Source organism: Odocoileus virginianus, chromosome 18 (assembly GCF_023699985.2).
Source record: "Odocoileus virginianus isolate 20LAN1187 ecotype Illinois chromosome 18, Ovbor_1.2, whole genome shotgun sequence".
Classification (NCBI taxonomy): domain Eukaryota; kingdom Metazoa; phylum Chordata; class Mammalia; order Artiodactyla; family Cervidae; genus Odocoileus; species Odocoileus virginianus.
The window spans coordinates 20,995,406-21,020,503 of record NC_069691.1 but is presented as its reverse complement, the minus strand read 5'-3'; the positions used below and the strand labels follow the sequence as shown (position 1 = coordinate 21,020,503).

The 25,098-nt window shown below is 39.3% G+C and overlaps 1 protein-coding gene across 6 annotated transcripts in view; it reads left to right on the top strand.

The window, feature by feature from the left end:
* The window catches only part of GLIS3 (GLIS family zinc finger 3), a 540,750-nt gene that overhangs the window by 436,558 nt on the left and 79,094 nt on the right, over positions 1 to 25,098 (top strand). For all 6 annotated transcript variants that reach the window (XM_070480424.1, XM_070480426.1, XM_070480425.1 and 3 more), the window contains one exon: positions 24,508 to 24,649. In XM_070480424.1, the coding sequence (XP_070336525.1) occupies positions 24,508 to 24,649 (142 nt within the window). The remainder of the gene's footprint in view (positions 1 to 24,507; positions 24,650 to 25,098) is intronic.

The window sequence follows — 25,098 nt, the reverse complement described above, 5'->3', positions numbered from 1 at the left end:
AAGCATTTATTTCAGACTTTCTGCTGCCTAAACACAATGTCCTACAATATCATGACACAGCTCATCATGGTCCTCCTCGGTTTTGTTGTCTCCACTTCTGAAGACCTGGTCCCTTGTGCAATTACAGCTTCCTCTGCTAGTTCTCTCCTGCCTTTTCTTTTCAGATGCAGTTGAATCTTCTTTGCTATCCATGAGTAGTATTTTTCTATTTGTTTGTATCTTGAGCTCTAAAGATTTATTTTCAGGTGACTTTACACAGGGGCTTGGGTAAGCCTAATGTGAAAACTTTTCATGTGGATACTGGGAAGGTGGCTGGGTCTCAAGAGTAGTTTCTGGATTGGATGTCAGAAGGTATGGGCTGCTTTTACGCAGTACTATGAATTGCTCCTTGACTTTGCTTAAGTTACAGTCCCCCGGTTTTTCCATTTCCCCATCTTCATAGCTATCTTGAAAGGCAAACATAGGGCCTCAAAGGTGAAAGGGTAACCATCTTGGTAGAAAATGTTGTTACACATACCTGCAATTCAGGGTGGTCTATTGTGAACAACAACAGAACAATAGTGTCCCTGAAACTATTTTTCTTTGTAAGAACTGAATATTCTTGTAGATGAAGACCTCTTTCAGTGATGACTAATAGCTAGTTTCTGTAGGTCATATGGATGCTTGGATGGTGGTGCAAAAATGATCCAAAAGAAGGAAAGGAAGTTGAGACCTAAACCAGAGGGAATTAAAATCAAACTTGAATCTACGATACTTGGTTCTATTCAGAGGTTAACCTGGGGTCCATGGACCGTAGGGGAATACATGGATGAGTGGGTTCTAGAAAGTCCATGAAATCTCGGAAATTATGTAAAATGTATTTTTCTAAGGAGAAACCCCATAGATTTCACTGACTTTCCAAAATTAAGACTTCTTGATGATAAAAAAGAGAGAACCGCCTCCCCGCCACCACCGCCATATGCACATACAAAGGAACACAAGCAAACATTCTGGGAGGTATGTTATATGTCTGTTACCTTGGTTGCAGTTATGATATCATGGGTGTTTGCATATGTCCAAACCCATCAAGTTGTATATATTATATATGTGCAGTTCCTTGTATATAAATTATACCTCAATAAAGCTGTTATTAAAAAAAAAAGACCCTCTGAGCCAAAAGAAATGTAAGCTACCTAGTGACTGTTTCACCTGGCTTTAATTATAATAAACCCCCACAACTTTGCCCAACTAAGAATAATCTATGCTTCTTATGTTCTGGAGGATTGACTCCTACTTACCCAACACGTATTGTGTGTCTGATATTTTGATAAGTGCTTGTGAATACAAAAATGGTAAGATAGGCTCCTTTCCCTTGAGGCAGGCAGAGATGTTAAAGCTGGATTTTGACAGGTGGTGGGCTGATTGTATAGCTGGTGAATTCAAGTGTGGGGAGTAGGGTGCAATAAATTAATGGAGGAGTCTAAAGCAATTGCACCAGTTAGGATGGTATGCAGTCTTACAAGATTATAGACACCTGGACAAGGATAGTGGCAGTTAAGAGAAAAATGAGTTGACAGGAAGTGGTGATGTATTGGATGCCAGAGTTGAAGAGTAGAGTCAAGATGGTACCAGAGTTTCTGCTTCTAGGATTGAATGAGCAGCCCACGGATGACATTTTTTCTTTCTTAGGGAAACCTCAGTTCTGCTTTTAAGGCCTTTTCAGCTGATTGGATTAAAAATTGATTGTAAATGTTAATCACATCTAAAAAAATACCTAGATTAGTGTTTTATTGCATAACTGGTGAGGGAAAGGCTAGCCAAACAGACATGTAAAACTGACCATATCACCCACAAAATAAAATATATTATGTTAAAATTTAACTGAGGCTACTTTATTTGAAGGTGATACTAGTGACAAAAATGGGGCCTGGTAAAACTCAAAATATAATTTATTTTAGTGCAAATTAATTATTCACTAGGAAAACATAAGGAAATTAATTATCAGCTATACTAATCTTACTCCCTTTTACTATACCAGTGATGATTCAAAGCAAATTAGTTCATGCCAATTAATTTATAGATACCATGCTAAGGGAGTGGATGAGAATTATACTTTAAGCAAGTAACCAGATGCTTTTTAAAACATGTATTCTGTGTTATGGGCTTCCCTAGGAGACCAGGGTTCAATCCCCGAGTTGGGAAGATCCCCTAGAGAAGGAAGTGGCAACCCACTCCAGTAGTCTTGCCTGGGAAATCCCATGGACAGAGGAGCCTGGCAGGCTACAGTCCATGGGTTTTTAACAATCGGACATGACTTAGCAGCTTAAACAGCAACAATTCTGTGTTATATATCAGAGAACTTACAGAATCATACAAGTTTATCATATGTTAACTTTTAATTCGATCATTTTTGTCATAAGTTTATGTCATATAATGTTTGTTAATATAGTGTGTTTTTATCATATTAAATGAAATAATGACAGTAAAATGCTTACCATGTTGTCTGGTATGTTATACATGGCCAGTAAGAGTTAACTATTACTACTATAATTAAATCATGTTATCTACTAAGGGTTGCTAAGAGAGAAGACAAGTGATTGTTGAAATTTTAGTAAGTTGTTTTTCTCCACTCAAGACTTCTCCATTAATTTATTTTACACTCAAAGGGATTTTAGCTGTTTAAAAACAATTAAAGGAAACTGAAACCATAATGTAATTATGAATTGTTTATATATCTATTTTGTTTCGTCTTCATACTGGAAACACATTTGTGGTCTTATTTGTGGGTTTTAAAATCTTTACTAGACAAACTTACTGGAGAGAATCCATGTCTTTTGGTTTAAAATCCCTACCACTTGTCAGTTTTCCTGTGGATAGTACTATGTGAATGGGAAATGGGTAAATATGGATTTCATACAGAAGAGTTTTACTTTTATATCCATTTTAGACCTTGTTGTTTGGAATTTGTTTCTGTTAAATTGTTCTCATTTGTGAAATCTGGATAGTAACAGCAATCCCCCAGGTATGTGGTAGCTACTAGTGAGGAAACACACGCCCAGTACTTGTTGAGGTCCTATATGAGACAGCGCTCCATCCTTGGAGGAGGTAGCTGCGGCCACAGGGGTGGGAGTTAGAAATGGTATTACGATAGAGAAAAATACCTTGTCATCATCCATTTCTGCTGGGGAAACTGGCTTTTGTTAGTGGTGTGCGGGTGTGTGGTAAGTCACTTTGGTCATGTCTGACTCTGCATCCATAAGGAACATAAGAAGCTGCAAGTTTCCTCTGTCCATGGGATTCTCCCAGCAGGAATACTGGAGTGGATTGCCATGCCCTCCTCCAGGGGATCTTCCCAGGGATTGAACCCACATCTCTTACATCTCCTGCATTGGCAGGCAGGTTCTTTACCACTAGCACCACCTGGGAACCCCCTTTATAAGTGGTGCACAGAGGCAAAAGTCAGACAATAGCAAGAATTTTCTAAGAGAAGAGATTTTTCCTGCCTCAGCTGATTTATTTGAATTCATACTTGAAAAGTTAGGGGAACTTGATGAATAGATCTTTGAGCCTTCTGCAGGGCACCACTTGAGTTGCTCATCAAGCAGAATCCAATGTCTGTGGTTCAGTTGTTTTAATAGTGATGGTGATAATAGTGATAATCTTATTTTGCCCACATTTAATACTTTAACATTTCAGAGCTATATTGTATACATTATCTTTTATTCTTTTGACTTTTAGAGTCCGGATGACTTCAAGATGACTTTTTTTTAAAACTTCTACTCTCTTTAATTTGTTTCTGAGAAATGGGAAAGTTTAAAAGTGGAAAGGGAGCTCAATATGATGCCAGAGGTGGTATGCTGTTTTCCTGCCAGACCTACAAAATGTACTCCAGAATTAGCTAGTACTGCCTAATGCAAAGCCTTCCATTAATTTTTTTTTTCCCATTAAGTCTTGATATACTGTTTGTAACCTTGGTGATCCATAGAACATTTTGGAAAATGATTATTCTGCTACTCAGCACTCCAGACCCCTCTTTATAGGCTCTAGCAAAGTGTCATGTGACATCTTAAATGCTCACTGTCTCTGCTGTTTGCTGAGGACTAACTCTTCAGTAACTGTTAGGGCTGTTCTTTTCACTGGAATAGAAATATGTTTTTCCTCTTTCTGGGGCTGGGTGCTTGCTGTCCTGCCACTGCACAGGGTCAGCTGTGGGCACAGCTGTAGTCCATTGGACTTGTGAGTCCTTAGGTGGACCCTCATCCTCCCTGGAGTCCAGCATGGGGAATCACATTCAAAAAGTCCCAAAAGATGTTCATAAAGTCTCTTCATGACATCTTCAGCTTTCTGATTTTTAAGACAATCCTTTTTTTGTTGTTACTTAGCAAGTCTAGTTTGTCCAGACATTCTTTATATAATTAAGTAAAAAATCTGCCTTCGTGGAACACACACACAGAAGCTCTCTTCCAAGGATGCATCTTTGTTTCTGTTAATGACCTTACTGATGTATGTAGAAATTCTGTACTAATATTCCTGTTATCCTACAATTTTTACTTATTACCCATCTTCTGGATTTTTTAGTGTATGGATTGCATGACTTTCTGTTCTCTTCATTTCCTTAATGCCACAGAAAACAGTTTCAGGTAGAGTCACAGGAGACGGCAGTGTCATTTCCTGATTATCGAGGGAGCATTGAACTGAAAAGGTCGACAGGGAGCTGATGTCATAGGGCCTTGTATATCATACTAAGATGTTTAAAGATAAACAGTGGTCAGATATCTGATGTAGAAAGATTATTATGGTGGTAATATGGGGCATGAAGTAGGGACCTAGGGTGAAAGGAGATAAGACAATTAGGTTGGATTATTGTTATTAATCAATATTGTTTAGATACAGTGGCTCATGCAGTTATGACCATATCCAGCAGGGCCATCATCAATTCCAGGTTTCTCAGTCTTCTCCAAAATGCTATCATTATCTCAGGTTACAAAAGGCTATCAGGAGAGACTTTACTAAATAAGTTGTTGAATTGTAGGCTCATTATATGTGTGGCTTTCACCTAATGGTATCTAAAAAGGAAATAGGAATTCTCTAGTTGTTTTCAATAACCCCATCCTAGACCCCATTGACTTTCTTTCTTTTGAAAGAAACCTATATTATTTCCAGAGTCTTTCCAAGCATAAAGTTTAAGCATTCTGGGGTTATCCACTGCATTTCTTGACTTTATCTTTTTCTTTCTTTTTTTTTTTTTTTTGCCTTACTGAAATTTGAGGTATAGATTTCTGTTTCTACATTTTCCTGGGTCTTATCTCTTTGTACTTTCTCGGAACATACTTTTATAATCAGGTTTACAAGTGGTTTTGGCAGCAGAGTTAGTGTGACATTAGAATCCTGAATCCTCTGACCAGCTAGTGGCCTCTCATGCTGTCTTCTGTCCTATACTAGACCTTGCTCTCCTCTCTCACTCTGCTTCTGGCAATCATGTTTCTCAAATGATTCTCCAGTGACCAAACAATTTTCATTTGATCCTCCTAGATATAGAAAATATAGAAGCCAGGTAGCAGCGGAGTTGTGATCTAGTTGATCACAGTGGCTTAACCCTGCTATATATCTTTCTGTATATTATTTTTCTATCTTCTATAAACATTGGGCCTCTTTTACTCACTAGTAAAAATCACTTACATGAGGAGCTTTTATCACTCAACATGAGGCAAGAACATCATTGGTCTCTGAAAAAGGAGGCTCAAAAGGGAAAACATAAGAGGTGACAGAATCTGTCAGGCAAGAAGCTGTGATTCACAGCAGTGCTTTGGACTAGGCTAGCACACAAGCCCCAGCTGTAGGTAATATTTACTCAATATGGACTCTGAATAGAATTGCTAGTACAAGGGACATCGTCAGTGTTTTCTCGTTTGTACATAAGCAGATTCAGAAGTCAGGTTTCATTTCTTTGTACTCAAATTAGCAATCAAGGATGATCCATTCCCCTGCTCTTTTAAAAAAATCTTGTATCTTCATATGGAAAAATGTCAAGAACGAGTTCCCCAATTTTCAAGTCATACTCAGACACATTAGGGTACCCTCAACCTTGGCATAAATGAACAGAGGAACCTAATGTTCATAATGATTTCCCCACCTTCCATCTCTATCCCAGTTATGAGCCCCCTCCCACCCCAGGATATTAAGCTTGAAATTAATCAGAGATTTCAACACAGCAAAACACTCACTAACTCAGCACCACTTATATCTCTTCAACCATCAGTGATGGCAAAAAGAAGTGAACTGGCATTTTAAACATCCAGTAATAATACAATGGGTGCAGTTACTCATTTTTATTCTTTTCCCTTATAAAATAAAGGCTTAAAGGAAGCGGGAAGAAGAACAATAAGAACCATTCGATACTCATGTAGCATAGTTTACTGAGCATTTTCACACCCTTTTACCTCTTTAATCTTCACAATTATACAAGGTCAGTGTTACAATTATTATTGTAATCCCATTTTAGAGATGAAAGACACAAGCCTCAGAGAAGCTAGATGTCTTTACAAAGCACTCTCAGTAAGTAGAACTGTACTGCAGCTAAGTTGTTCTGACTCCACATCTGGTGCTCCTTTGACTCTGCCATTCTTACTGTGGGCTGTCTTGAGTTTCCAACATGGGAAATTTTGTAACTTGTCAACAAGTTCTTAGCATAAGGGTCATTCTGAGAAGCTCTGTAGTAGCCGTCTCTTAGAAGATGGTAGCTGGGCCCCTAACTGATGCCCTGGAGCCCTCATGCTTTGGAGTGCCTTCCTTCAATTTTCCAAACCCTTTTTTGGTGACTGGACCAGCAGCAGTACCACCCAGGTGGGGAACCCTGAGCCCAGACTAGCACCCATAGCGGTGCCAGCCCTCACTTCTCTCCTTCAAGGCATTCTCTCACCCTCTGCCCCATAAGTGGGGTCAACTAGGTACCCTAATGAGCTTCTGGACAGATGCCTTTAGGCTCATCCTGAGGCCTTGTAGGCTGGACCAGATTCCAAGAGGGCAGATCATTCGTGCTGGCTAATGTGACATTTCTTTTGCTGAATTACCCAAGATTGGCTCTAAGTGTGATGCTACATACTGATTTGGGGTGATTCAAATCAATTATATTGACAGGAACCCTGCAAAAATATTTTCCCCAGTCCTCTATACATCCTGGGGATGGTCTAATACGTGGCAAAAACTATAAAGCATCTGAGATTTTACCCTAGGTACAGGGTAATAAATTAGCCTGCTGCAGTTTCACAGAGGCTGGCTTAAGACACACACCTCCTGGTCAGAGACAAAGGTGAGGTTATTACTCACTGAAGTAGCAGAAGCCAGTGTCATCTTTTTCTTATGCAAGCTTGTTAAGTCCGAGTTCCCACAGGGTGACATGAAGAAAACTCAGTGGATTGTGTTACACAAGGGAAGTTCTGGGCTTAGAGTACCCAAATCTCTTCTGCCATCCAAAAGTAGAGTGTTCCTGTGAAACCTTTCATAAACAGAAATGGTATAAAGCAGAGAAGCAATTACACATCTTGCTAACAGATGCACAGAATAAATGGAGATAAAGCATAGATGCTCACGGACGGAGATCAGTGCTATGGAGGCTTGATGGTGAGATTATGAATGTAGTATAGTTCCCGGGGAAGGAGGTTGGTGGTACCTCTCTCCCTGCTTCAGATGTGCACTGCCTCCATAAAACCTCACCACAAAACAAACGCTGAATTCTATATTTGCTTTTCACTTTTGTGAAAGTGAAAAAAACTTTTTTTTTCCACAAAGGTGAAAATCCTCCTTAAATTCCTTTTGGTTAGTGAAAACAGGTACTATGTAGGTCTTTTATAAAAGCTAAGAGGCATAACGGAGAAGGCAGTGACACGGCACTCCAGTACTCTCGCCTGAAAAATCCCGTGGACGGAGGAGCCTGGTAGGCTGTGGTCCATGGGGTCGCTAAGAGTCGGACACGACTGAGCGATTTCACTTTCACTTTTCCCTTTCCTGCATTGGAGGAGGAAATGGCAACCCACTCCAGTGTTCTTGCCTGGAGAATCCCAGGGACGGTGGAGCCTGGTGGGCTGCCGTCTATGGGGTCGCACAGAGTCGGACACGACTGAAGTGACTTAACAAAGAGGTGTAAAGCAAACTTTTTCGAAAAGTGAGGGATCTTTGTAATGCATGCAAGTATGCCTGCTGTTTGCTAAGAAAGAAGATACTATCCCGGCCAGTTTTCCAAACCTGTTTGGTATAGAAACATCCTTAAAGAAGATGGTCTAAAAAGGCAGTCAGTGCCTATGTTGCCACAATGTGGAGAAACTTGAGATGCCTGCAGAGAATTGCCTCTCAACAGTAGGTTCCTCTTGCTCCCTCCTGATTCAAATGTACAGGAACAGCCAAATAGTAACCCCAGCCTATCCTGGGATGACCCTGAATCTTCAGGATTGTCCCAGAAGAAATGATTTCCGAAAGAAAAGACTGAAGCCAGGAAAGAAGGAACATGATTATATACCTTGTGGATCTGTATATAACTTGCCATTTCCATCCACGTTTGTTTCAGATACTGTGGTGCTGCCCGTGGGTAGCACCAGTTATCTCATGTTTTGATGTGGGAGTCACTCACTTATACCTGAAATTATCTATATCACTAGTCTGTTACAATGCTTAGAATCTCCACTATTACAGTCATGCTTTCCAGGTACTGTCTCCAGAAGATTCCTGTATAATTTTGTTCTGTTATATGGCAAAGGCAATTTTATAGTCCCTTCACTACCACTAATATATCAGTATGGCTTCAATTACAAGTTTTCAAGTAGCTTGTCTGTCTTCCGTGAGTATTATGAGAGGAAGGTGGTTTTAATGGGATTATGGAATCAGAAGAAGTGAGAAATGATGGATATATTGGATCTGGGGGAGGTACTTTCAGTAGACTCTCAGGGGGATCAAGGAATAGTTTGAAACCACTAGAGGCAGAGGAAAACTGTACATTGGGGAGCATTGGGGGAAAATGGCTGGGTGATGTTTTAGAAGGCACTCCACAATTTACCCTGGAGCCTATCCTGCTATTGGACTTTAAGAATAGATCTTAACATGGATTTTTTACTATTCCACCTCCTTAGTTTTCCTTGGCTTTTAAAAAGAATGTAGGCAGTACATTCTAAAATGAGTGTCAGGGGAGCGAGCGTTTTTAAAGGAGCAACGCAAATGCAGTTGTGTTTGCTCACTTGCCTGTCAACGTCACCCTTCTATTTCGACACCCAGCTCAGCATCAGCTGTGTGCACTGTATGTGCAGACACCTTCAGCTCTGACAGCACTTGCTCTTTGTGGCTATCACCTCTTTGGCCATGCTGCTGTGCAAATGCTGCCGTCAATGACTTGGATACAAAGCAGTGCTATTTACATTGATATGGTTAAGTTAACTTTGTGGTGGTGAAAGCCTCAGTTTTTCATTTCCTGGCTGGTATTTGCAATGTGGAATTGCAACACTGCATTTACGTGCATTTTTGCTTTAAAATGTTCTGTGGTGTTGCAACATTTGAGAAATTCCCAGAGACCCTTAATCTTCCTACAAACACTGGTTTCTAAGATGAGGGCCAAGTCACTATCTCAAAGTAATATCCTGTGCCCCTGCTGCATAATTCTGGTTTTCGTTTGTATATCTTTAGACTGTCCCTGTGTTGTCTGTTAGTTCATTTCACTCTGGAGGATGCCAATCAAAGAATGAAGAAAAAAGAATTTTTTTAAATACTCTAGTTTCTTCTTTTAAGAGCAATTGAAGTTAAAGCTACTTTCCCTATTGTTTTCCATGAAGTTGCATTTAAAATATTTTATTAATGCAAAGACATGCATTCAAGACTAAGGACCAGTGAAGAGTAGCCATGGCAACCAGGAAGCCATTCAGGAGGTTTAAAAAAAAATGCAGTAAAGAGTAAGTGTTTTAATCCTTAACTTTAATCCCTTTACTTCCTGTTCTCAAAATGAAATATAAATCAGGCACCATGGAGCGCCGCAATTTTTCTCTGAAAAGGATGTTGGCAAAAGAGGATTAGTAATGGACAGGCGTATTTAAAGAATTTAATCACACAATTTGTTGTAAAACTTTTGAGACCACAAGTGACCAGTTCCTTTGAGTGGTGTCAGTGAGAATCTACAAAACATACTTTGAAACTGATTAGAGAGTTGGCACAGGGGGACACCCCTGTTTGCTGTTATTGTTACATCATTTCAGCCTGTGGTAATGACATGAGAAACCAAGGAATTTGCTTGGCTCCCCCAGTGGGGTGGTAGAAGACTGGTGGGGGGAGTGTCTTATTGGTAGAATAGAGATATTCTTTTGATCTTCAAAATACTAGGGAAAAATTAAGTCGCCTGTATTTCGCATACTACCTTTCCTTGAAGTTTGATTACTGTGAGAGTTTCACAAAGATGTGTGCTTTCCATTGTCAACAGACTCTTGGGTTTCTGCTAAAAAGCACAGACTTTGCTTTCTGTGGACAATAAAACAGAATTCTCAGAAGGATAAATGATTATTTCTTAGTGTCTATTTTTTTGTTTGTAAGATTTGCTTTTACATGGAGCCCTGCTGAGTTCTTAATTTCTATTTAAAAATAAAATATCTATATTTTCCCCCTTAAAGTCAGACCTAAAATATGCCCCCTACACTGGCTTTAAATGTTGATTGACTCTGTAGCACATCTGTTTTCCCTTGTTCTACTTTGAAGGATTACAGGGATAAAAGGGCGTATGTCTTTTGATGGCACTTCTCCTTTCCTCAGTATATGTGCTCTGTGTGTGTGTGTGTGTATGTATACATATATATATATATATATATATATATATATATATACATATTACTAGTGGGCTAAAAGTTACCAGTGCACAGGGCTCTTTACAGAGATCTGAAGTAGCTACAACTTGTATTAGCTCCTTGCATTGTCAGAATGTGAAATTACTTCCAATAATATCTTCCCAAGGGGGTGCTAATAAAAATGACAGACAAGCAACATGAGGACTAGAGCATTTGGAAGTGGAGTTAGACACAGCAGACCACTGGGCTTGGAGTTCCTTGTAGACCTTGAGAACGAAAGCATACATTCTAAGTCTTGTAGATGGCCGAACATCTGGGGAAGAAAAATAGCATCATGCTCTCCAGCTAAGAGGACAACATGCAATACTGACAGTACCTGTTTCTGCTTCCTCAACTTCACCTAGTCTCATTTCTCCCCGTACTGTTAGAACCAGCAAGGTTAGTGTAGCCTTGGACAGGGTTTCTGAGGTGTAACGTACACACACACTGTGCTGGCAGCTATCATTATCCTTCCGTGCTGTCTTTGGATTTTTGACTTTCTAGTCTGGATTTCTAGGGTGTGGTAAGTTTTTTGGAGAGGGGATTGGAGTTCACTGCAGGGGGTGGATAAGAAGAAAGACCAAGTAATGTCAGTGTCCAAAGGAGGAATAAGTAGCTTCTAAACATGAAAATAACTTTGGCAGAAGCTGCGAAGACCATAGGAAATCTCTAGTGGAGTCCAGTCTCAGGTTTTATTCTAAAGAACTTCTCTGAACCAGGCCTCCTTTTCCATGACCAAAGAGAAGAGCTTCATTTCACCGAAGTGCTAGAAGCTCATGAGATTCATGCATCATTCTAAGATATACAGTCCTCAGATGAGAGCAGGAGAATTGCCTTCAGTAGAATTCTTCTATGCGTTGACGAAAATAATACCGTGGGCAAGCTCTTACTTTGGTTGGCATTACCTCAGGAGTGAAGAGATCCTGGAACTGCTAAAAGTTGAATGTGGAGCAGTGACCAGGGAGACCAGGGCCACAACTGGTCACTTACTCAACCAGGGTCCAGAAGATGGAGGGTCTTGTCTGTGTATGTTGTTAAAAAGGAGACTAGAGTGTGTCATTTCCGGTCCACTCAACTTGAAATTTCTGTGTTCTGCTTCTCAAATTTATGCTGGACCTTGAATCTTTAACAGAGGGTAGAAAGTTGGATTTATTCCCAGCCCTTCCAGGTGAATCAGAGATGGGAAGTACAAAAGTAATGAATGAACATTTCCTATTGGAAAGATTGCTCATTTACACTTTCCAATAAGCAATATATAAATGTGAATACTGTTATCTAGTGAAATCTGATGTGAATGGGGACTGAGTATTAAAAGAAATTAAACTTTCCAAGTATCTTTAAAAACAAACAAACTTCTGTTAGGATTTCACTTGTCTAGTTCCTGTTTCATTCTTAGTTGATAATTTCAGCATGCTACCTCACTCTTTTTTTTTTCCCCCTTTGCATTGCAATGAAGACATGATTTTCTCCATCTTTAGGGGCTGCCTTAAAAAATTAATAAATCCTTAGCAGCTATTGATTTGTTATTCATTCCTTTATTTGCTCACACATTTCCCCAAACACTTATAGAGTACCTTTCATGTGAAAAGAAATGCTATTTTAGCTTATGTGATTAAAAAGTCATGGTTTCTGTTTACAAAGAGACTTTTTATCTTCTGTGACACAAACACACATATATAATGTATAAATAAGTATTACAAAAAAAATTAGTATTACAAAATGTAGAAAACCACAGTACTATCAGAGTAATACAGAGAAATTGCTGTTGGAATGTCTAAAAAGGAAGAAATTAATTTGGAATGAAGAGATGCGAGACGACTTCGAGGAACCAGTGACATTGAATTGGACCTTGAAGAATATGCAGGATATATTGTAGATATGCAGAGTCTGAAGAAGAGGGCCTCCAGATGAGGAAATATTGTGGCCAGAAGTACAGCGTGAGACGTGAACGCGAACGAACCCCAGGCATAGAGGAGGATGTGTTGGCTCTGTGTGACATAGGCAAGGGACATGAAGGCACACTGCTAGGGGAGAGCCCACCGGTTAAAGCCTGTGAGTTGGGCCATGAACAGGGCTTGGTGGAGAGTCTCTGCTTGAAGCAGGGGTGCTGTTGTCAGCAGAATACTTGGGAGAAATTAAACTGACTGCTGAGTAGAGGATGGATGGGGGAAGAGAAAGCAAGTGCTCTCCTTTGAAATGACAGCCTTCAACTTTCAGAAGTAGGCATTTAAAAATTGTCCAAACACTGATCTATGTGAAAATCAGCCTTAAATCTTTTTTATCCAATCTGTTTTAATTAAATGAGAGGAAGGAAAAATAACTTCTGCAGTTAGTCTCTCCCCACACTTGCTAAACTGTAGCATAAGAAGGGCTGTAGTCAGAAATCAATTCAAAGGAAGACAATAAGAAGCTGGTAAGATGGACGGGGGACGTAATTACTAGATAGCTGGCTGCTTTAATTAAACCTTGAGAATACTTGAATAGGAAGAAAATGCCACACTTGACTGCATGGGATGGAATGTGTGTGGTCACATTAGGGCAATGAACTGGTGTCAGGGGGAATTTATGAAGTCATGATAGAAGCAAACATTTCATCTTCCTTTGAGTCTTTATAGCCTTTTAACCAGGCCTCAAAGGGTAAAGGAGGATGTCTTTCCTGGTTGTGTGAAATTCCACATTAATATTTCTGTATTTGTCTAAAAAAGAATCTACGCTTCAATTTAATGTTCTGCTTTTTAGATGTTCCTTCAAATGCAGTTTGAATCTACCTTGACTGTGTTCATATGTGTATCATTTTCCAATGAGAAAAAAAAAAGCAGGATTCTTGGTGTCAGTTTTAGAATAATATTGACTTAGGAGGAAAATGATGTTTTTACAAATGTAAACAATGCAGAAATTCCAACCTGCATGCCTTTCTGATTTCAACATACTTTTAACTTTAATTCTCCAACTCTATTTAGGATAGCTAGATAATTGTACAGATTTTGGTAAATAAGACATCTATGTAAGTATTAAAATCCTCTAGGGTATTCTGAAAATGTTTTGTTGGTTTTGATTTCTAATATAATTGGATTTGAGAAATTCCAACTAGAAAATTGAGTGAAAGCTAGCTACAGTCTTCTGAGATAGAATAATTTGAGTGATATTCATTCTGCAAAAACTGTGCTAATGTCTTCATTAAGACACTGTTTGGCCCCAGACTCAGTTTATGTGGCTAAGCAATAATAAGTATCAGTCCTAACAATTATAATAGTTTTTCTTCTTGAGCAAAAAAAAAAAAATTAACATTGTACTACTCTAGTCACTTTCTGTTGATCATCTTTTGTAATCCTATAGTAACCCCATATTGTTGGTGTTATCACCACCATTCTACAGAGGATAGTATGGAAGCCTTTCAAGGTTAAATATCTTGCCAAAGGTGATGTGTTAGTAGGTAGCAAAGATGAAGTTTGAACTTTTATCTACTTGACCCCAAAGTCTCCCTTCTTTTTCCTTTGTCATATTGCCATGTTATTGTATGATAATAATAAAGAGAAAAATATCTAAAGATGGATGGGAGAAAAAAGAAAATAAAGGTACATGTAATACAGTGCTATAAATGTTTCCACACTGGATATTAATGGGAAAAAAATAAGAATAGAAATAGTAGTTAGCGTGTGTTAAACGTTGACTATATACCATTATTGGGGAAATAGCTTATTATCTCATGTTATCTGTTATCCCCAACAATAACCTTATAAATTATTCACATTGTACAGAGAAAACTGAGCTAAAGAGATTTCTTTAACTACTTAATAGTTGTCCTAACATTTCACAAGTAAGGGTATGTACACAAGCTCAAATCCAGGTAATTTGGGGTCCAGAGCCCATACTCTTATTTTTCATGACCCATATCATAAACAATTATTTAAGTGACTGTTAATGGCTTAGAGAGCTGTTAATGTCTGTTAATGTTAATAGAGTATGGGCTGTTTTCCAGAGATAACTCACTCTTGGATGGAAATTTAGAACCATCATTTGACATCAACTTTGATGCCAGAGAATGTTTTCATTAAGTTTGTAAATGGCCCTGAAATGGGAAATGTGGTAGCCCGCTGAGTGATAGAATCAAATGAAATACAGCCAAGAGCTTCTGTACCACCGAATGGGCCATGGAGCTTTAAAAAGCTAGCTTCTGAACATAAAGAGCCATCAGAAGTAAAGAGCATCCCGTATGAAAAAAAGAGCTGAGAATTTTACCATATGGCAAGTTTGATTAGAGCTGTGCTATCAAGGGCAGAGAACTAGGTTATCTTGGGCGTGACTTTATCTTCTAGGCCTAGTATAGTTTGGGGAGCACAGTAAGGAATTCAGTAAATGGAATGAATGAATGAGTGAATAATGTAACATGGATTTTAAGAAACAATTCTTTAGGTTGAACTGATAGAAGTGGAACATTTAGAACAAGGGACGTGTTTGTTCTGTTATCCTCTCCTTGTCAAACAGCTCATTCACTGTATTAGTATTGGGATAGCATTTGGACGTTTAGCTATCCAGTGAATTCCAGCGTTAAGAGAAATTGGTGTGGTGAATGTAAGAACATGCTACATGAGAAAGCAGGAACTGATGTTGTAGATGACTTCTGCATACCAAGCAGGGTTTCAAGAACTTTCTAAGTATTATCTAATTTATTTCATAAAGCAACCAAGATAGCTCAGTGATATCATCTTCATTTTACAGGAGGGAAACTACACTCTGACAAGTGAATGTATCTGCCTTGAATCACTTGGTAGTTGAACCACAATTTGTCAGACTAAGAGACCGAAGCTCCTCCTACTTAACATTACTCTTATCTATATTAAAAACTAAAGGTGTCCAACCTGGAGGGGAAAAAAAATAACTGCTAAGGAAGGACTGACAGAGAAACTAAATTACAGCCACTTTTAGGGCTGCAATTATGTGATACTGCAGCATTTTGAGGCTTCTCATATATTAAAAGAAATATAAAGTAGACCATGAACAGAGTTATCCTATGTGGTCTGAGGGACGAGGGGAAAAATAAATTCCAGTGAGTGGAAATTATGGGAGGCAGATTACAGATCAACTTGAGGCAGACCTTCCTAATGACTAGACCTATTTAACAGTGGCATTCAATGAGTTGTAAGGAAGTAAGCTCTCTGTCATTGAAGGGATTTAAGCAAAGGCTGAACTGCCACCATGAAAATATGCAGTAAGTTGGCAGTTTACTATCCTACATTTAAATTTAAATTAATTAAAATTAGGTTAAAATAAAATAAAGTTTGCTTCCTCAGTTGCACTAGCTACATTTCAAGTGTTTTTTAATTACATGTGACTAGTGCCTACAAACTAGTACTCTACGGAACTTTTCTATCATCCAAGAAAGTTCCTTTGGACAGCATTGTTACAGCCCTGGTGCATAGCATTAGTTCTCACTCTGAAATTGTTTTATCAATCACCGTTTTTTACCAGATAGCTAGTAATTCTGTTGTATCTATACAGGAATTTATTTTTCATGTCTCTTATTGAGACATATACCCTCATATGTGTATCTATTCAGATATTTTGGCATGTTCATTAAGACAAAATTTTTGGCCTCTCGAGTCAATGCTTAACCAAATAGGTACCTCCTATTATAGAAATGCAGGGTGTCCAATTGAACTGTACCTCTTGTTCACGAAGAAGTTTCTTCCAATACTATTTTTCTAAGCCTGCACTCTCATTTCTTTTCTTTGCAAATTGGTCATTCCCAAAGGAAATGGGTTTGATAGCAGATTGTTAGAGATTAATTACCTATGATATGCCAAAGCCACTTCATAAATGTCAGGGCTGAGGAATCCCCGAGAGAGAGAATTTTTCGATTCAACTGGAAATTAATTGTAATTAATATAATAGGTTAATTCATTGTAATTATTTTTAAGCCTTTTGGCAATGAGTTAATTCCCCAGGATCCACATTGCTCAAAGTGTCATAGAGAATGCTTGATGAGAATGTTCTGGTACTAAACCTTAACCCTCTGAAAAAAATCCTATTTGTTTTTTCTTCTGGCTGAGTTTCTTCAGAAACATATTTTGGTGGCATTTGATTTCTGGAGAACAAAGGAATCCCTGCAAGATGATGCATAAACATGCACAGCCCAGATAGAGGATGCTTATTGGAGAAAGGGAAAACAAAAGGCCTTTGATTGTACCTCTTTCTCTTTGGAAGTATGTCTTGCTTCAGAGTAACAGAATGCCTTTGCTCTTGGAATAAAATGTAATGGAACCAAAAATTGAAGAATCTGGGCCTTTTTCCCTTTCCTAATTATTTCCACTTGACTCACTTAATCTTGGACGATTATTCAATCATATCTGAAATGAGAAAATGATGGGAGTAGAATTTCCGTCTCTTGTTTCGAGAGCTTATAAACATTAACAGAATAGTCTTGAACAAAAAAACAAATACAAATCACAATTGACGGTACCTTGTTTTTAGCTATTAGGAAAAATCCCTGCATTGTTAGGGAAGCAGCTCATGTTACCAAATGCGGGAACCTTGTCAAGACTTGATGCGTGATTTCAGTATTAACGTTGAAAAACTATCATTTAGAACAAATATTTCATAATGGGAGATTGTATGCAAGCTAAGGAGCCAGTTTGTTTACTTGCACCTGGATAATCCAAGAAATTAAGCCCTAAAATGGGTCATTAATGATCAGGATTATTAACACTCAAAGATTCACAGTTTCTGAGTTTCTGAGACTCAGAGATGTCTCTTTTCTTCCTAGGATGTCCGTGAACCTTACTGCAGGTTTATGAAGAGAAAGTGTGAAAGTATTAGTCACTCAGTCGTGTCCTACTCTTTGAGACTGTAGCTCACCAGGCTCCTCTCTCCACGGGACTGAACCTGGTCTCCTGCACTGCAGGCAGATTCTTCACTGTCTGAGCTACCAGGGAAGCCCCTATGAAGAGAAGGACTCATGCAATCCTAGTAGGTTGCTGAGAGCTAGACCAGGACCGAGTATGAAATAAAACTCCTGATAGATGGTACTATCTGAAATGAAGCTAACTGCCAAGATAAGGAAGTTGCCTGTGACCACAGGGAATCAAACAGTCTGAGAGCCATCTCCTGGGGTTACTGTGGGGCAGTCGTACATAAGATAGAGGTTTGGCCCTAGTGAATTCGAGGCTCTTTTGAATGCCAGTTATTCTTGTAAATTAGGGTTTTGTTTTTAATTTAGACTCCATTATTGTGCTTTTAATAACATCCATAAATGGCCCAGGGGCTTCCCAGGTGGCGCAGTGGTGAAGAATCTACCCGCCAACTCAGGAGACCCTAGAGCCATGGGTTCGATCCCTGGGTTGGGAAGATCCCCTGAAGAAGGAGATGGCAACCCACTCCAGTATTCTGACTGGAAATTTTCATGGACAGAGGAGCTTGGTGGGCTGCAGTCCATGGAGTTGCAAAGAGTTGAACATGACTGAGCACACAGGAGATAATAGCCCAGAACACCCCACTTTCATTAAACATATAGTTACTGTTCTATACCTGTGTGTGAGCAGAGAAGGAACTGAAGAAAAGGAAACAGTATGTGTGTGTGAGCATCTATGAGTGCTGCTGATTGGCTCTCTGAATTCCTGAGACAAATAAAAAGGATTTGTGGGTATTTACTAAGTTGGGTGCTCCCAGAAGCAGGCTGTGAGCCAAAGATCGAGGTGCCTATGAGTTGTTAAAGAACTGCTCCCAGGAGAATACAGGAGAGGAATGAAGGAAGGGGCTAAAGCTGTAAACACGGATGACCCTACTGGGAGCTCTGGAGTATAATTTACACTTCAGAGTTTATCCCACTTTGGCGCTAAGAAGCACTGGTTGGTCATGCATTTGTGTGTTGGTGGGGTAGAGGGTGTCTGTTAGCTGTAAAATAGGCAGAAGCTGGGGGGTGTGCACAGTAGAGCTAGGAGACAGGGCAGTTCAGAGCTAATCCAAGGGATCAGAAGGGATCTGGGCAGAGCAGCATCAGCCTTTCCCATATAGTAACTCTGACCTGTATCTTCTGGGGCTTCCCAGGTGGTGCTATTGGTAAAGAACCCACCTGCCAGTGCAGGAGAAAAAAGAGACATGGGTTCAATCCCTGGGTCGGGACAATCCCCTGGAGGAGGACATGGCAACCCATTCCAGTATTCTTTCCTGGAAAATCTCATAGACAGAGGAACCTGGCAGGCTATAGTTCATAGGGTCACACAGAGTCAGATACAACTGAAGTGACTTAACACGCACATATTTGCTGTATCTTTTAAAATTCTCCTTCAGGAGAGGTAATTAAGACATGAACAGTTGTGTTTTCTAAATGCATCCACACAGCACTAGAGATTGTAGCATCCTTTAAATAAAGTATTGTGTCTCATTCTTACAAATCCAGTTGGCACTGAATGATTTACCCAGATGCTGGTCCCACCCTGCCAGGTGCCATGGGGTTTTGAAAGTTAGAAAGGCAATCAGCTAACCAGTCCTTGTGGACTTCATAATAGTGCAGACTAAACTCATAACAAGAAACAAAGCCTTAAACATATATCCGGTTGCAGGGTTGTTGAGAGCAAACGCTGCAGCTCTCCATATACCAGGGAGGCCCTGTGTGGGCTGAGCTGGTCAGAGGGGGCTTCATTCAGGAAGGAGCCATAAATTGGGTCTTGGAGAAATTCTGTTTGGATGAGGGAAAGCCATTCCAGGCAAAAGGAATGAACAGCATAATAAATGGGATGTTTGCAGACAGTGAGACAGTGCTCTTGAGAGTAGCAAAGGGTTTTGTCAAGGCCTTGTGGAAATACCTATCTTTGGTATGTGGTGGAATCACATCACAGAAACTCTTCTTGTCTTTGCCTTTTGGGACTGGTGTCCCAAACAAAAGGAGGGGATATTTGTTTCTTGTATGTAAAGAACAGTAAAGGCTCTGTAAAGGGCATGTTCTTGCTGTCCTGTAAGGGCAAGTATTAAACTGGGTTGAACATTTTTAACTCTTTTTATCCCCGCGACAGTATAAAAATCCAATTGTTTTCAAGATATGAACTTCATGTAACCATTTATTATCATGAGATCTGAAGGTAAACATAATGAGAAATGGTTACATGAGGTTCATGTTGTTGCTTTTCAGTTGCTAAATCACGTCCGAGTCTTTGAGACCCTATGGATAGCAGCATGCCAGGCTTCCCTGTCCTTTACTATCTCCCGGAGCTTGCTCAAGCTCATATCCGTCGAGTCGGTGATACCATCCAACCAACTCATCCTCTGTCACCCCCTTCTCCTCCTGCCCTCAATCTTTCCCAGCATCAGGGTCTTTTCCAGCAAGTTGGCCCTTTCCATCATGTGGCCAAAGTACTGGAGCTTCAGCTTCAGCATCAGTCTTTCCAATGAATATTCAGGGTTGATTTCCTTTATGATTGACTGGTTTGACCTCATTGCAGTCCAAGGGACTCTCAAGAGTCTTCACCAGCACCACAATTCAAAACCATCAATTCTTCAGGCCCAACTCTCACATCTATACATGACTACTGGAAAACCCATAGCTTTGAATATGTGGACCTGGCGAAGTGATGTCTCTGCTTTTTAATATGCTGTCCAGGTCTGTCATGGTTTTTCTTCCAAGGAGCAAGCGTCTTTTAATTTCGTGGCTGCAGTCACCATTCACAGAGATTTTGGAGCCCCAGAAAATAAAATGAGGTTCATGTCATAAAGTCAGTTTGGTTTTTATAATCCCTTATTTCTGCAATTCATTTTCTCTTCTCATGACCAGAAAAGTCTCATCTCTTCTAATCAGCATTTTCTTAGAGAATCTTCTGATCAGGATTCTTAGTGGTTCCAAAAGTGTGGTTCCCAGACAATATCATCATGACCTGGGAACTTCACAGAAATGAACTGCAAACCCATTGACTCATCAGTTCTGCACTGGAGCATGCAGGTGATTCTGATGCATGTCCAGGTTTGAGATTAACAGTTAGAGACCATCCCCCATTGAAAAAGTTTCTTCTTTTTTATATTCTTAAGAGTTAAGAAGATACTGCTTTATATAAATAATTGGATTTCTCACTCCAAATATAAAATCATAATACTGATATATGGAAAGATAGCTCTCCTGGGAGACTCTTCTGTGTGCCTCCTGCCTCACCCATTTGATAATTCCTGGGTAGAGAATGTTTAAGAACCTTAAATGATCTGGAAGTCCTTTTCTTTGTCTAGTAATCTGGGAGAGAGAGAAGGATACTAAACTTAGTACCATTACTGCATTTCTATGCATATGGCCCTGCTTTGGAAATTTTGCATAAGGTCTTCAAGGACCTTAAGCAAAAAAAAAAAAAAAGAAAAAGTCCTGAGGCTTGTTCAATTTAAGAAGCACTTTGTAGAACCATGTCTAATCCCAGAGAAAACCAAATTAACTCTCACCGCAAAGTTGTATGGAATCACACTCTTGGAAAACATGAGTACTTGTTGTAGCTAAAGAAGAATTGCCTGCCTTTAACTCCAGAAGTAACCGTGGCCGTGAAATTCCTTGGAAAGACCTCATCAATACTCATGTCTGTAAAACCCTAGAGTAGTTGGTAATAGAAAGCAGAGGGACGTTCATGTCTACTCTTAGTAAAACATGTGGGCCCCAGATCACATTTTAATAATGAAAGATAAATTAAAAGTGATCACCAGAACTCATTCTAAGGCTTGATTTTTTTCCAGTTTTTCTTACGTGGCATGTGTTAGGTTAGTACCAAAATATCAAACATACCTTCCAAAGGCCCTGAGAGGGTTAGGCATTAACTCAGATAATCTTGGGCAGACATTCCAATGTGGCAAAGCTAAGGAGATTATAATTGTCTTGTTCACTACATATGTTAAACGCTGCTTCCCTAAACTTAGGGTCACTGTGCCATTTTCATATTCTTGGACTAAAAGCTGGACATGTGTTTGTCTCTTCATAAAGCTTTTTCAGTTCCAAGAAATACTGTTCTCTAAATAGTAACTTACTGATGTTTTGTATCTGTGTGTATGTTTTTCTTTCTGATCAGAATCATTGCACTGGCAACAACCAGCTCTCCATATGGGAAAGCCCACTTGTAGTATTTGTCAGTTTCCATAGTGTAAATGCTATCGTCATGACCAATTTCAGGCTATCAATATGACATCATTGCAAGTTTGGGAAAAGTAGACACAATTGGCATTCTTAGATTGGTGCAAGCCAGCTCCATCACATCACTGGTATGTTTGGAAAACTGAGGAAAGAATAAAAATAAAACAGAGGAAATAAATTCATGATACTGCTTCTGAGGACAAAAATGATTTTTAATATTGAATTATATTTCCTTACAGTATTTTAGCTGTGTTTTAACGTAATTGTTGTCACTTTGTATACATAATTTTGTTTTGCCTTTGTATTCATGAATATCATCCTGATGGTTGCATAATATTCCATCAAATTGATGTAGCATCATTTATCAGCTGTAATTAGGGCTTCCCTGGTGGCTTTGAAGGTAAAAAATTAGGGCTTCCCTGGTGGCTTAGAAGGTCTCCTGCAATGCAGGAGACCCAGATTCGATCCCTGAGTTGGGAAATGGCTACCCACCCCAGTATTCTTGCCTGAAGAATTCCATGGACAGAGGAGCTTGTCAGGCTACAGTCCATGGACTTGCAAAGAGTTGGACATGACTGAATGACTGACACTTTCACTTTCTTAGATATTTAAGTAATTTTTCCTAATTTTTAATATTGCTATAAATAACGCTGTGTATCACTAGAGTGGTGAATATAAAGAATATAAATCTGCCTTCACTTTTCTGGCTATTTCCTTAAGAAATTCTAAGAGCAAATAATTTCAATTATGAGTCTTAAGAAAATATTCCTCCAAATCCTGTGGAAAGCCTGTAACAATGTGCACTCCAACCAACAATGTTTCAGGATGCTTCTCTCACTCTGCTTTCATTACAACTACCTCTTTTGTAGAGGTTTGATAATTTGATAAGTTTTTAAAAAGTTATAGCATTGCATTTATTTCTTTGCAATTGTGCTGAATATTTTTTATGTTTATTCTCATTTTTGTTTCTCCTTTTTAAAAATTTTTGTTCATGTGAAATGCTGCACGGTGAACTGGTCCCTTCCCAGGAGATTCTGCTGTCTACCACCTCCCTCACTCATTTGATAATTTCTAGACTGGGAGTGTTTAGAAGCTTTAAATGATCTGGAAGGCCCTTTTCTACTCTACTCATCTGAGACGAAGAAAGAGAGGGACACTAGACTTGTTCCCTCTTTCCCCCACTTACACCTCGACTTTTTCCTGTTTCTCTACTCCAGGCCCAAGACTCCCTCCACTCCTGCCTTACTATTCTTCACATAATCCAAACACACCACAGGGCAAGCAAATTCTTCCTCCATACAGCTTCAGGGTTCACTCCCTCACTTTTCTCAAGGCTTTTTGCCAGTGCCATCTCCAACAGACTTTCTCTGACCCCCCATCTCAGGTTGCTATCCCTTGTCTCTAACTCATTATATTTTTCTCTGTATCACTCTTCTCTATAGCATTTTTCACTATCTGCTGTGGTATATATTTTATTTTTTCATCACCTGCTTCCCCTCTAGAGTGTAAGTTCCATTAGACAGTATCTCTAAAGCCTAGAGAGTGTCTGATGCTCATTAAATAATTGTTGAATGAGTGAGTATACTCCAGTCCTGTATCTAAAGTGAGTGAAAGTGAAAGTGAAGTCGCTCAGTCGTGTCCGACTCTTTGCGACCCCATGGACCACAGCCTACCAGGCTCCTCCATCCATGGGATTTTCCAGGCAAGAGTACTGGAGTGGGGTGCCATTGCCTTCTCTAAAGCATTAGTTTTATCTTGATGAAGGCAAAATCAATTTATATGTTCTCTTTAAACAGAGAACATATATGTTTAAAGAGGACAGAAGATGATAACTATCTGCAATATCTGTGACGAATATATGTCTTGATTTTTAAAGATATTATGTTTTTAGACAAACAGAAGTTGGTATTTTTATATAACTAAACTTCCATTGTGACTTGTTTCCATTCAGATTACACTTAACAAAATTCTTTTTCATAAATAAATCACATAACTTTGTATCTATACTTTATTCTGATATTTTTATGACTCTTTAATATATAAAGAATTTATTGTGTTATTGTGATAAAATGAAGTCTGATTTTTTTATGTACCTTACTGTTGGGATAGTTTATTGCTTGTAATGACGTTGGTTTTTCTTGTTATCATGTTCCAAAAAATCTATAGGTGTCAAATCTTAATGGACATTCTTAATTATCTCTAAGATATTTTCATCTTATTTTATCTCTGTATTTTAAAAACACTTTACAATATGGACTAATATACTTGAGTTTGTTTTTGATATCACTACAAGTTCTGATTAGATACAGAGCAAATCAAAGAAAACATAATAGGAAGTTGGGTTCCCAGACATGGAAATATCAAGGACTGAAGTAAAATCTGCTTCTAGCCACATTTTTCCTGAAACACCTGCCAGGTGTTATTAGAATTGGGAAGCTGACCCTTGTATTGACTCGAAGTTCAGTGCCTAACCTGTAGTTGTTACTTGATAAATATTTGTGCATGAACCTTAGGGCATGGTATCCTTTCCAGAAAAGAGCATTCTGAGGAATAGCCTTCCTTTTCCATCTCTCTTCTGTTTTCTCCTTCTCTTAGCTGCGGTCCAGTGCTGAGCTCCATCCCGACCTGCTCACAGACTGCCTCACGGTGCAGCCCCTGCAGCCCTCCACCTCCCCACGAGACGCTGTCGATAGGGCGGTGGGATGCTCCCCAGAGCCCGGGCCTGACCTCTATCCAGGTAATAAAGCAAATTCAGCGAAGGCAGACCCAACCACATCAACCGTCCTTGTCTAAGCCCTTCACTCTGGTTAAAGGGAATGCATGTATGAAAATGCTTCCAAGATCATCTGTATTTCACTTTATCAGTAAACTGCAGTTTATCCCCCTCCTGTCCTTCCCATCTGATTCCTAAGCTGGGTTTGTCAGCAGACTGCTTCTTCTCATAAAAAAACAAAGTAAAATAATACGTTAGCTCTTTTAGCCCTGGCTTTCTGCCAAAAGTTCAATGTACCCAACCCTCCCAGGTATCTTAAATTTATTAACTTGATTGAAACTCAAAGTCTTTCCCCCTTAAGCAGGTAACAGGCTGCCTGTGGATTTCTTAATGAAGCAGTCATTGTTGTCTTTGCATTGCAAAAGGAAGCCCCATGTCTCTCAGAAAAAAAAATCACATCAATAAATCAATTT